This window comes from Diospyros lotus, chromosome 2 (assembly GCF_014633365.1).
Source record: "Diospyros lotus cultivar Yz01 chromosome 2, ASM1463336v1, whole genome shotgun sequence".
NCBI lineage: Eukaryota > Viridiplantae > Streptophyta > Magnoliopsida > Ericales > Ebenaceae > Diospyros > Diospyros lotus.
This window is the reverse complement of record NC_068339.1, coordinates 41,099,739-41,112,133: the sequence shown is the minus strand read 5'-3', so window position 1 is coordinate 41,112,133 and position 12,395 is coordinate 41,099,739. Positions and strand designations below refer to the sequence as shown.

At 35.2% G+C, this 12,395-nt stretch overlaps 1 protein-coding gene across 1 annotated transcript; it reads left to right on the top strand.

Annotated features, from left to right (window-relative positions):
* Positions 1–3,744: 3,744 nt before the first annotated feature.
* On the top strand, positions 3,745–12,182 carry LOC127795181 (DCC family protein At1g52590, chloroplastic). Its single transcript, XM_052326693.1, has 5 exons — positions 3,745–4,018; positions 4,228–4,285; positions 5,376–5,483; positions 11,700–11,792; positions 11,890–12,182. Exons 1-5 carry the CDS (start codon positions 3,808–3,810, stop codon positions 11,969–11,971), a joined length of 552 nt encoding a protein of 183 aa, XP_052182653.1. The 5' UTR covers positions 3,745–3,807; the 3' UTR covers positions 11,972–12,182.
* Positions 12,183–12,395: the final 213 nt, after the last annotated feature.

Here is a 12,395-nt window from a genome sequence, read left to right as displayed (position 1 = left end):
AAAGCACAAAAATGGTTGAGATTGGGCTTTTAAGATAACAGATAAAGAAAGCATAATTTTAATATTTCATAAAATAATTAGGTCAAATATGAAAAAAAACAAAATACGGAGGATAAATCATAAAAATAGAAGCAAAATTCTTAAAGTTGATTTTAGAGTTCCCATAAAATCTCTAAATATTTCACCATATATAAGTAAAAGAAAAATAAATTATAGGAGAAAATATCATTAATTTGCTCAACATAGCAAGATCTCTAATAATAAAAACTAGATTCACAATAATAATATCAAACTAGAACCTTTTGCTAGAATGCAGCTTCTCCCATCAGGATCCAAGATTGGGGGTCTATGACCAGCATAGATCCCTAGTAAGGCAAGGATGCCGCTAGGTACTTACAAGCCTCTGTAGAATGCAATTCCACACATATCTGTCAAGATTGTAAAAGGGTCTCCTACATATTTAAAGCTGATGAAATCAACTTGGGAAATTGAGTTGCAAATAGAGCTTTCAACTTTTTATAGACTGAAGCAATGAGTTCTTTAGTGTGTTAACGCAGTAATTACAAGGTTGTACATTGCATGATTGGGAGATTCTTGATTTGTTGCAGCACCAATTTCATCTATTCGCGAAATTCAAGTGAATTATTATTTTTGGCATCATCTTTTCCAATCGTGCACAATGGTATATGCTTGTAGCTTTGTACCACTGGCTATGATATAGTGTTTGGTGGACATTGGAGGAGTAGGGGAATAAGTGGTCAATATCTTTCTCATCCAATATCATGCCCAGCACTTTGAGTCATGCTTAGCACTCCAAGAGGGATTAAGAACGGATGTCATGAATTTCAATGGGTAAAGTGACCACAACATTTGATAAACTTGGCTTTTGGGTTTTGGAGCACAGCCATGTCAACATATTGAACCTTCATTTAGCACTCTTATTTCATGATGCAACACATTCATAATGCATTGCAAGTTAAAACTTAAAACGCGAAGGAATCTGCCCATCTTCGCTGGGATTTTGTCAAGCCTAAACACACTTAAAACCAGAAAAATATTACTACAGATTGGAGCATTCCCCTCTGCTAATATATTAAAGCTGTTTCTTGCCTCTTGGCTCTTTCTATATGATTCTCGAGCAAAGATGAGTTCTCAAGTGTGCTATTATGCGGTGAAGCCCTGCTCATTGCTCAAGTGATTTACAAGTTGGGTCCCCAAATGAAGGGGAGGCGTGCATTGCTACCACCGTTCACTTCTTTGCACCCAAGGTGGTTGCTTTTGGCATTTGCTGCCCTAGCTACATGTGTGCATTTGCTTGGAAACCATATAAGCAAAGGCACACAATAATAGAATTATATGCAGCAATCCTTGGAAACGTTCCATCTGAGCTCATCATTCTGTACAAATCCAGAAACACAGACATCTCATGTTCAGAAGGCTCCTTTCCCTTCTTGTAGTTCATACTGTGTCCATAATTCAAGAGTCCATTTACCAAATACCGGAAAGTAACTTCACTGGGAGTGCACTTGCTCATACATCTGTTAAAAAAAAGCAGGCTGCTTTTGTAAGTTTACCTAGTGCATTGCATGTTTCTACATTGAGTAATACTATTTATCTAGACTCTAAATAGATCTCCAGTCTAGTTGGTACCTTATTATTAGAAGATGAAAAGGTGCAATGTAAACATAGACACCTGCACCTTTTCATTTTCCAATGAAAAGTTGCAAACTAGATAAATAGCATTACTCCACAATTCAGTTCATCTTATGTTCATGGACTGACAGAAAGAGTGCATCTATATCCTTGGGCTCTTCAATTAAGCAGACCATATAGTCAAACTTTGGTGCCAAGGAACGCAATACTTTCTTAGCAATAGCAACATCTTTCATCTTCTCACCATGAAATCACATTTTGTTGGCTATCCCTATAGTTCCTTCACAATAATTGGTAACAAACTCACCATTTTTCATTTGTAAAGTCTCAAAATCCCTTCTCAAGGCTTGAAGCTAGGCATGCTTCTCTTTTGACAAGCTTTGATATTTTTTTCCTCATTGAATACCAAATATCCTTGGAAGTTTCTTTGTTGAGAATCATTTACAGGATAGATCGATCAATGGCTTGGAACAAATAATTCTATGCCTTTAAATCTTTTAACTTTAATAATTCCAACTTTATTTTTTATGCTTTTGTTAGTGTTATTCCAACTATTAGTGTTGCCATACCAGATTCAATGATATGCCAATACTCTTTAGACCTCAAGAAGTTATCCATCAACATGCTCCAATAGTCATAGTAACCATTAAAGCGTGGAATGATCGACTGCACAAAGTTTTTTGAAGCCATTGTTCCTGTAAAAGTGAAAAGATGAGAAAAATAAAGTTGCTACTATTTTGTTATTCGGGGACTCGTTGCTTCAGGATTCTCACGGTCTCTCTCTTACTTTTTTCTTTTTTTTGAGCTTTGATATCATTGTAATGTAATAAAAGAAATAATAATAGGCAAAAACAGATTTTGGAAGATAAAAAACACATTTTTACTTCTACAAAACAATGACATTTATATAGGCATACAAAAAACAGACCCTATTACCTAGACTCCTATAAAGTAGGCAAGAAAAACTTTCTCAATAACTCAAAACCACTAAAGTAATGACTACAGACTCGGTCAAATCAAAACAAATTCCTAAAGCTACCAAACAATAAATAAATTAAAATAATAAATCTTAACAAGAAGAAAAAAATAAAGCCATTTGTGATAACTATATTGTGCTGAACCAACAACTAATAAAAGAGAACTATATGTTTCACTTTGTTCTCTATTTCTTTTTCTTTATCTCTTTTTTAGTGTCATTTTCAACAATGGATAGGGTTTCTAATGGCATTTCATTGGAAAACCTCATTGTTGAAAAGTCGAGGTTTTCATTGAAACCTTAAACCATCAATGAATAGGTTTTTAGGTGAAACCTTTAGAGATGGGGTTTCACCAGAAAATCCTATCATTATAATTGTTTTTGGTGAAAGAATATAAAAAGAAAGAAGAAATAAATGACAAAAGGTAGACAATTAGATTACTATGGTTGGATAAGAAAATGATGAAGATAGTCAAAGAGATGAAAATAAGAAGGTAATTTTGGAATTTTTTAATTTGTAACTCCATAAAAATAATAAAAGGGGGTTAGTTATGTGTTATGTAGTAATATGGTATCAATTTCGATGTGTTACCTATCACATAGTAAGGTTGCAAATGTGGCATAAATAATTCTTTGTATGATATATAACCAACACTTAGAACCTATGGTTTAGGAATGTATTGGTAATTTAATTCACTCAAACAATAAATGCAGATAATTGAATGAATCATCCAAGTAAATAATGTATATTAGTAATTTACTCAAGCAATAAATGCAGATAATTGAATGAATTACTAATACATTCATCACTTGAATAATTTAATGAGCGGTATATTAATAATTAATTAACAAAGTGTCAACATATGTGTCAATCTAGATATGCAAATAATATTACTCTTAAATTAATGACATTTGAAAATTTTGGTATGAAAAATATGCAAGGTATCACTTTTTTCAATAAATATGGGATTCTATGCATATAAACAATTTTTTTAGGGGCGGGAGATGTTATTTTTAAAATATTATGGTTGTTTGTGTAATTAAGACAAATAAGAGGAGTGGTTATTATAATTTCCCTAATTATTTCAAAACGGTTTTGCCATTCAATTGATATTTCATATTTACAAGATGAATGGCAACGGACAGAGAGAGCGAGAGAACTCGCTTTCGTTGATTCCATGGCGCTGCTTGCCCCTCCTATTGCTAGAACCAGTGCGTCGCTTCCTCTCGCCGGCGTAACACCTCGCCGCCGATTGGAAACAACCAGTACTAGAACTACCTCTCTGGCCGCCGTATCAACGCCGCGCGGCGGAGAATCGACGGCGGATTGGGTGCAGGCCACCTCCAGGTTCTTCGACCAAGACACGCGCCCTATCATGTTGTTTGACGGTATCTGTTTGTTTACATATCTGGATAATTTCTTCCGAGTTCTCCTCCCTCCCTTGACCTTAAATCACTTTCTCCTTGTTAATTTATCTGGATAAATCACTAAGTCGCGTTTGATTGCCTGTATTTTCCATGGAAAATGGTCATTTTCCACCCAAATTCTAACTTAAGTTACTATCATTGGCGATTGAAATTTGCTAATTTACTGGTAGGTGTGTGCAATTTGTGCAATGGAGGCGTGAGGTTTGTTCGTGATAATGACAGGAATAGGTAGGGTTCTACTCTTTGTCATGAATTATTACGTGCTATCAAATTAGTTGCAGTTTCCAGGTGTACTTCTTTAATTATTAGCGTCTCCACCTTTTCCTTTCTACTTTTTTCTCTTTGGTCCTTATCCTTTTCGTAAAAATAATCTTGATACATTCAAAAATCAGAATGAGACCGCAGATTTTACCATTTTATAGTTAAGTTGGGGATTGTATTAAGGCAAATATAAACTGTGAAAAAAAAATCGAATTGAATTCTCAAATGAAGAAAGAAACCATTCTTTTTGTTTTTGATGGTCATATGAGTGCAATGTTCACATCTCTTAGCCCTAAACAAATACTGTGGTTCCCCATAGAGTGAAATAGTCATTGATGCAGTCTAGAAGATCGGTCTTTTTGTGTGTTGGCAACATCAGCTTACCTAATCTTATTAAAGTTCAAATTTTCCCTTAATTAAAAAAAAAAAGCTAGATTCACATTAGGAGGGTATTAATTGCCACCAGTTGCTTATATTTTTCCATCCCATAACTCTCCTAAACAAGGAGAAACTATTTTACATTACTTTTCATTCCTTGCTCTCTCAAACAAGGAGTACATATTTTACATTCCATTCTACTCCGTTCCATTCCATTACTACCTCTCCCAAAGCCAGCCTTAGGAAGAGGTCTTCATACAAGAACATAAACAAGATCATAAGCCTTATCTCACTATGTAAGGACAAAGAATAGAACTTAATAATAATAATAATAACAATAATAAAGAGCTGCTTTGAACTTGTAAAATGTTAGTTATGTATGCTGCAATGGATTTTCAAAAAGAAAAAAAAGTTTTTATTTTTATGGAAATGATAATATCAAACTATATATAGAAAATTAGAAGATTCTTTTTAGCCATAAAACCGTTTAGCACAAAGGATGAATTATTTGGTGTATATGCATCCTCCTCCCCCTTAACAACCACTGCCCCCCCCCCCCCCAAAAAAAAAGCCATTCACAAAGATCTCTAATCTTCCTATCAAAATGTCAGTATATCTATTCTTCTAGTCTAAACCTATTCTTTTTTTTTTTTCAATTCTTTGTCAAACTATTTGTCAGGAGGATAAGATTTGAAGCTCTACAGAGTGAAGCTGGCAAGAAACTGCTACAGAGATGTGGAAGAGCTCCTGATGACATTTCAAGTGTTGTACTTGTTGAAAAGGAAAGGTAAGTGATTAATGAAGTTTCATCTGTTCCTGGGCTGCAAATAATGAAACTATAGAAGTTTAAGGAAGCTTTCAAAACGCAGTTAGGAATCATATAGCTCCTTCTCATCATTGGACTCTTATACGTACCTTGCTGTCTGTTCATTATTATTTATGTAGAATTAAAGGTAACCACATTTATATTCCCCCCAACCCCCACAAAAAAAAAAAAAAAAAGAAGTGGAATCCAAAAGATGAGCTAAACCATATAGTAAAAAATTGCTGCAAAAACATTTGCTACAAATCTACAAACATATACAAATTCCCAGTAAGTCAATGAAGACAAGCAAAAACAATAATTTACTATCTAAATAAAATTGGAAAAGAAGGATTCCTTTAGCAAGCCACTAAGGATTTCAACCCCTTCAAAAACTCTTCATTTCTTCCTCACAATATGCTCTTCAAACCACATAAAGGAACTATCTCCTATGTCCTGTCTATCTTTATCTGAGGCAATGGAAGCCGAACAAGATATGAAATAAGAAGTTAAAGCAGGCATCACCAAGTCTATTGACAACAATAAAGAATGCCCTAATTGACTGATTATACGTTCTCCTTGACATATAATAATACCAATCCAAAATAGTATTTCTTCTGTGCCTAAGATTGCCCACTGTGACAATAACCTCAAGTTATGCTATACACACAATGAAAGCTCCTTCCCAAGGAAAGCTTTCCCTCTCTTCCAACATAGAACTCTACACAACAGTTGAACAAAAAAGCTTTCTATTTCTCTTTCTCAAGTGGAGTTTAAACAACCTAACTTCAGGGACTGAGAAACAACTGCCGTTTGAAAGTTGAAAGTTGAAAGTCTATTATAGGAGGCAACTCCTCCAGATCTGGGACAATCCACCTCAAAGGCCTAATAACCATTCCATACCCGTTTTCAACCAAATCCCAGTTTACTACCATCTGCCTGTTAAATGAAATGAGCTTGCAAAAATCATTCCTCAATATCACATTACTTTGCTACAGTCCCACTCCATATGCTTCCCTAATTCCCTACAAGAACTGCACTCCTAATCCCATAGTTGTCAAAGATGCAAGGCGCACTGAGGTGTTAAGAGTGCTTGGAGCCAAGGCATGAAAATATTTATATGTCATTAATTTATTTTCAAATTTATAACTATAAGAGGTAATTGCAAAATCATAGAATCATGAATCACAAATAGCCAACACTATAACAACAATTAATATTATTTCAATAAAGTACTAAATTTTATCAAAATAAAAAAAAATAATTTCATGATAACATAAAACACATAGAAACAAATTTGTTTAAACAAATTAAATTAAGAATTTTATATATACATTAATTATACAAATTTATAAAAATAGAGACCTTAATTAAACAAAGGAGAAAAATTGAGAAGTGAGATATATGTAGTGTATGCATAGTGATGTGTTTTTAATCGAAATAAACAATTTAGAGAAATTGAAAAAGATACTAGCCTAATTAGGGGGAAAAAAAAGGATCAGGAAGAGAACAGCCAGCCAAATATGGTGTGTTTCTAATTGAAATAAACAATTTAGAGATATTGAAAAGAGAATAGCCAGATTACCAAAAAAGATAAAAGGAATACAGATAATGCAGAATAGGAAGAGAACAACCAGCTGAACATGGCGTGTTTCTAATTGAAATAAGCAGTTGAGATGTATTGAAAAAGACCACAATCAGATTGACCCAAAAAAAAAAAGGAAGAAAAGAAAAAAAAAAAAAAAAGGAAAAACAGAACAGGAAGAGACAGCAAGTCAAACATGGTGATGTCCAAAAAAAAAAAAACTTAATTGAAATAAGGTTAAATTGTCCCCACACCCCTTGTGGTTTGGGCCTTTTGCCCAGACACCCCCTATAATTTGTTTTCCAACAAAGAGGTCCCTGTAGCTTCCCTTTATTATTAGGACACCCCTTTGCTACAAAAGCCAAAAGGTATTAATTAAACTAAAATTAAGTTAAATTAAACCAAAATAAAAAATAAAAACAATTAAAAAAGAGAGAGATGGGTTTCTGGAACCCATGATGTGGGTTCCAGATCAATGGAGAAGAAGATCTGTATCTGGTGATGGAGAAGAAATTTTGTTAACCGTGAGAGGGAGGAAATCACCACTGCCCTCTGCCTCGAGCCACGTCTCCTTTCAAAATAGTTGCAGAAAAACAAGCATTCAAGAAATCCCACCTGATGAAAAACCAAAGGAGATCAATCACATTCTAAGCCATGACAATTAAGGAAGAAGCTTCCATTAATGCACTTGAAGGACAACACTAACCCTAATATATCAGCTCATTTGTTGAATCTCCTCCCAACTAGCTCTGCTTTTGCCTTTTAGATTGTTTCCCCAGTTTTCAACCATGAAGGCAAATCCAGATCCTTAGTGAGCCAGTTGCTGACTTTAGCCCTTTCTAGGACTTTGCTTTGTCTCTTCCTTTTTGATACGTTTCACTGACAATTTCAGGAACAAGTGGGGGAAGGTCTGATATGGGCTGGCAAAGGTTGGAGGGATGTGTGTTATTGACATATTGGTCACTTCACTTTGCTGCCAGAGCAGGTGGTGAAGTAGTGGCTTGGGTTTGCCATTTTCTTCCATGGATTCTGTTGATCTGGAACCCATTCTTCACTCTTTGATATTTAGTTTAACTTAACTTAAAGCTCAGTTTAATTAATGCCATTTGTAATGGAGGGTTGTTCTAACAATAAGGGGAAAGTACAAGGACCTCTTTGGCGAAAAAGGAGCCACCGAGGTGCTTGGATGAAAGGCCTAAACCACAAGGGCTGTGGTGGCAATCTACCCTTGGAATAAAAATAGAATAGGTTGTCAAACAGTGTTGCCTGCCTCTGGCGGCACTGTTGGTGAAGATAGGTCCTTGAAAGAATAAGCACACACCCCTACCAGCCAAGGGTTCTCCTGCGTGTGAACCTCACTCACTGAAGTCTGCCATCATATGACAGCTCCAGTGGACACTGGACCTCCAATCAACATCTCCAAGCTTGCCTCTCATAGATCTACACAACTGTGATTTCCTCTTGAGAAGAAGAAGAAGAAGCAAATAATGCTAATTGAAGCTAAAACCTTCCAGACAAAGAAAAAGAGTACTTGAATGGGGTTCCAGAAGCTTAACGAAGACCACTTTTTGAAGTTTTATAGATCTCTTGCTCTTTTGAAGGCCGATGATGAAAGCCCTAGACAAAGTTGAATGTGGTTTCTTTGCTCATTCTATGTTTTGCTTATCTTCCTTTTATATTTTAGTCACTGAAACAAAATAGGATTATTACATGCAAAAAGTGCATAAGGTGCATGCCTCTGCTCCCATGCGAGGGCCTCAGGAGGGTGCCTTGCCTCACTCAACAGAGGCACACAGACTTGCACCTTCATGTGCCCTAAGCTTGCCTTTGACAACTATGCCTAAAGCATACCCGTATTTCCCCATTATCAATGTTTGCCACAAGCTAATAGAATCCACCAGAATTTCAACAGCCACTTCTTCGAATAAAGCTAGGATTTTTCTGATCCCCATCCTTCTCTTTTAAAGGCCTGCACACCTAGCCCAATCAATATGGTGATATTTGAATTAATTACCTAGCCACCCCAAAGTTGATCATTATTTATGTCAAGAAGAAAAGAAGACCCAAACTAAGTAGAGCAAAACTAGCCATCTCAAATTATAAGCTTTTTGAACATCTTGGCCTGTTAGGAAGTGAAAGAATGACAGGGCATTAGAAGAAGGGAGGCTGGACAAGTTACTTTCAGTAAGATTCAATCAAACCCCTTGATATGTATTGCCTCTTCACTTATCATTTTAGCAAATCTGCTCTAGTATCTTTGAATTACTACATCCTAATGCTTCAGCTTTGCCAGAATACCACCAAGGAGCAAGCACAAACAAGAACAGGGAAGAAGCACCACCAACTGTCTTCTAATGACTGTTCATCCAAAACCCCCTACTGTAATAATTCACGTATAGTGACAATGTGACATTAATATGCAAACTCAGAACCATTGCAAAAAAATAAAATAACACAATAAAGATGACTTCTCAACAACTCCACAAAAAAGGGCAAGTATTGCCTTGTTAGAAAGCTTGATATGCATTATTTGACCTTTTTTCAACTGCTTAAGTTTTTTGGATGTCTGGTAACTTGATATGGTATTAGGTTCCAAGATGTCTTAAATTCAAATCTTGTTATTTATGTTGGATTCAGTTATTGATATTTGTTATATTCTTTTATTGTATGCGTGATACTGTCTTAAATTTAGTATATGTCGAAATGCAACTGCGTAATTGCATGTGAGGGGGAGCATTAGAAAGCATGACATATATTATTGGATCACTTTTCTGATGGCTTAAGCTTTTAGGACTAGTGGTACTTACCAATCTGCAAAGAGACAATGAGATAAAGAAAGCACATCAGCTCTCAAATCATCAACTAGATAGGCAGTAACTATACCCTCCTTCAGAGCACCAAATGGAGAAGTTCCATATAAGTGACATTTCCCCCCAATAATAATGATGGAAGGGAAAAGGAAAAAAGGGTTTCCTATTCTGAAGACTGTTAGGGCGTGTTTGATAGCCAATTTTTTCCACGGAAAAAGCAAATTTTCCACCCAATTTCCTACTTGTGCATTGTTTGACAATCATTTTTTTTTCAGAGAAATCATTTTCCTTGCAATGGTCACGTGAGGCCATTTTCCTTCAAATCATGGAAATCAAATTCTTTGGGGGGGGGGGGGGGGGAGGAGATGGAATTTTCTAGGCAATTGAAAACAGGGGGTGGGTGGCGGCTGGGGGATAAGGAAGAAGGGCAGATGGGTGGGGAGGGTTTACAAATTATTTATATTTTTTATTTTTAATAATTAATAAATATAAATATATAAAAAGAAAAAATAAAAAATATTCTATAAAAATTATTTCTTTGGAATTTTTTTTTTGTAGTTTTATTTCTTTAAGAAAATAATTTAATTAATTTAAAATACATTATTATTTTAATTTTTCTGTGCAAAATTTAATATTTTTCAATACATTTTTATCATTGAATTCCATGAAAAATGACCAAATTCTATAGAAAATATTACCAATCAAACACCAAAAGATGTAAAATAACATCATTTTTCAGGTAGAAAATTATACCAATCAAACAGGTTAAACTTTCAATTTTTAGGAATTCATTTTCCCTGCAATTCAATTTCTTGGAATTCATTTTCTTTCCACTCAAATTCCATTCTTGCAATCAAACACACCCTTAGTTTCATAGAAGGCCCAAGAGATGTCATTCATTATCTGAGAGAATCTCTTCTAGATATGCATCAACAGATGCACTCCCTCCACTTTTTCCCGAAGAATATCCTTGTAAGACTAACTCGAGAAATCCCAGAACACATGATCATTGTCATGTTTACACATAATAACCTCCATATTGCTTTTGAATTTGAACCTATAATGCAGACACTCATTATCCCCTAAAACCATACGGAGTATCATTATCCTTCAAGGGCATTCTGGAATTCGTAATCCCCACCAAATTGGTGGGTCGAAAATCCTTCAAACTACATCTTCCCTTCTTAAAAATAAGGGCAATGAATGAAAGCATTCGAACTCTTCTCCTAATCCATTGTGAACAAAAGAATAGCAATAATATAAATATGCTGCATGGACTTCAACTTCAAAATTGTCTATTAAAATGGAATGTTAGTATATGTTAATGTTCGGTTCTGGTGGATAAGACATTAGGCAAAATTTGCAACTTCAGGTCTCTCTGTCTTCCCTTGAGGGAGAAAAGAAAGGTTCATTTTTTTTTGTTTTTGTTGGGGGGGGCGCGTGCTGGGGGGAGGCTAAAAATTTTAAATTGATATAAAACATTGAATATCACGGAATAATTTTAGGACCAGCTAATGCAATTAATCCTTCTCTTTCAATGTCACTATTGGGCCAACACTGTGGCTTTGAGTTTGACCTTAGAATGTTCCTTGTTCTATTTGCTTTGCTGTCTTAATGCATGCAACTTATTCAAAATGTAACTCGTATTTCTATTGTTTATTATATGGTAGAGAACTTGGAATATCACTAAATATTTGTAGACACCAGCTCATGCAATTCATTTCTTTCGCTTCGTGTTCTCCTATCAAATTCATGCTGCTAAATTATCAAGGCACCAATGATTCAAGGTTTTATCTTGTGATGCAGGTCATATATCAAATCAGAAGCTGTACTGAAGATCATGGAATATATAGACTTGCCCTTTCCTCAACTAGCATTTTTTCTACAGTTGGTACCTCTGTAAGTTATCCCCTTACTGTATTACTTTGCAATTGAAGAGACCAAACCATTGCCTGAGTTCTGTTATCACATTGTAATCTGATATTGATATTTGCAGCTTTGTATGCGACTTTGTATATGACAATGTTGCAAACAATCGTTACACGATATTTGGTTACTCTGATTCTTGCGAGTTGTAGGGCAGGGTACTTCAGGTTTGTGCTCTTTCGACAACGATGTGGTTCAGAAATTGAGTTCAAAAGTTTATTTTTGCCATACTTGTAGCTTTCTCCATCAGTTTTATGTTTGTTAATACCGACCAAATGAATGCATAATAAGTATGTCTGTGCTATTTGCGAATGGTATCTGTTTTAAGATGACTATGAAAGGATCTAGAATAGAATTCTTTGATGTTCCTGTCTGCCTAACTGTTATTCCTAAGAACTTGCTTGATCTTGCTATCAATTTAAATGTTTATGTGTTGAACTGTTTGTCTTGAGTAAATTACACTTGGCCCCTTGAGATTTAGCAAAAAGACATGAACACCCCCCATTTATCAAAATTGACGAAAACCTCCCTTGCTACTCCAATTCATTAAAACTCTCTCCTCCCTCTTCCTGTCTC

What these genes read in the sequence shown, in the direction of transcription:
- LOC127795181 (XM_052326693.1), top strand. Translation starts at nt 3,808, where the DNA reads ATGGCGCTGCTTGCCCCTCCTATTGCTAGAACCAGTGCGTCGCTTCCT. An exon ending in CCCTATCATGTTGTTTGACG is followed by an intron (nt 4,019 to 4,227) that starts GTATCTGTTTGT and finishes ATTTACTGGTAG; the next exon opens with GTGTGTGCAATTTGTGCAAT. An exon ending in GTACTTGTTGAAAAGGAAAG is followed by an intron (nt 5,484 to 11,699) that starts GTAAGTGATTAA and finishes CTTGTGATGCAG; the next exon opens with GTCATATATCAAATCAGAAG.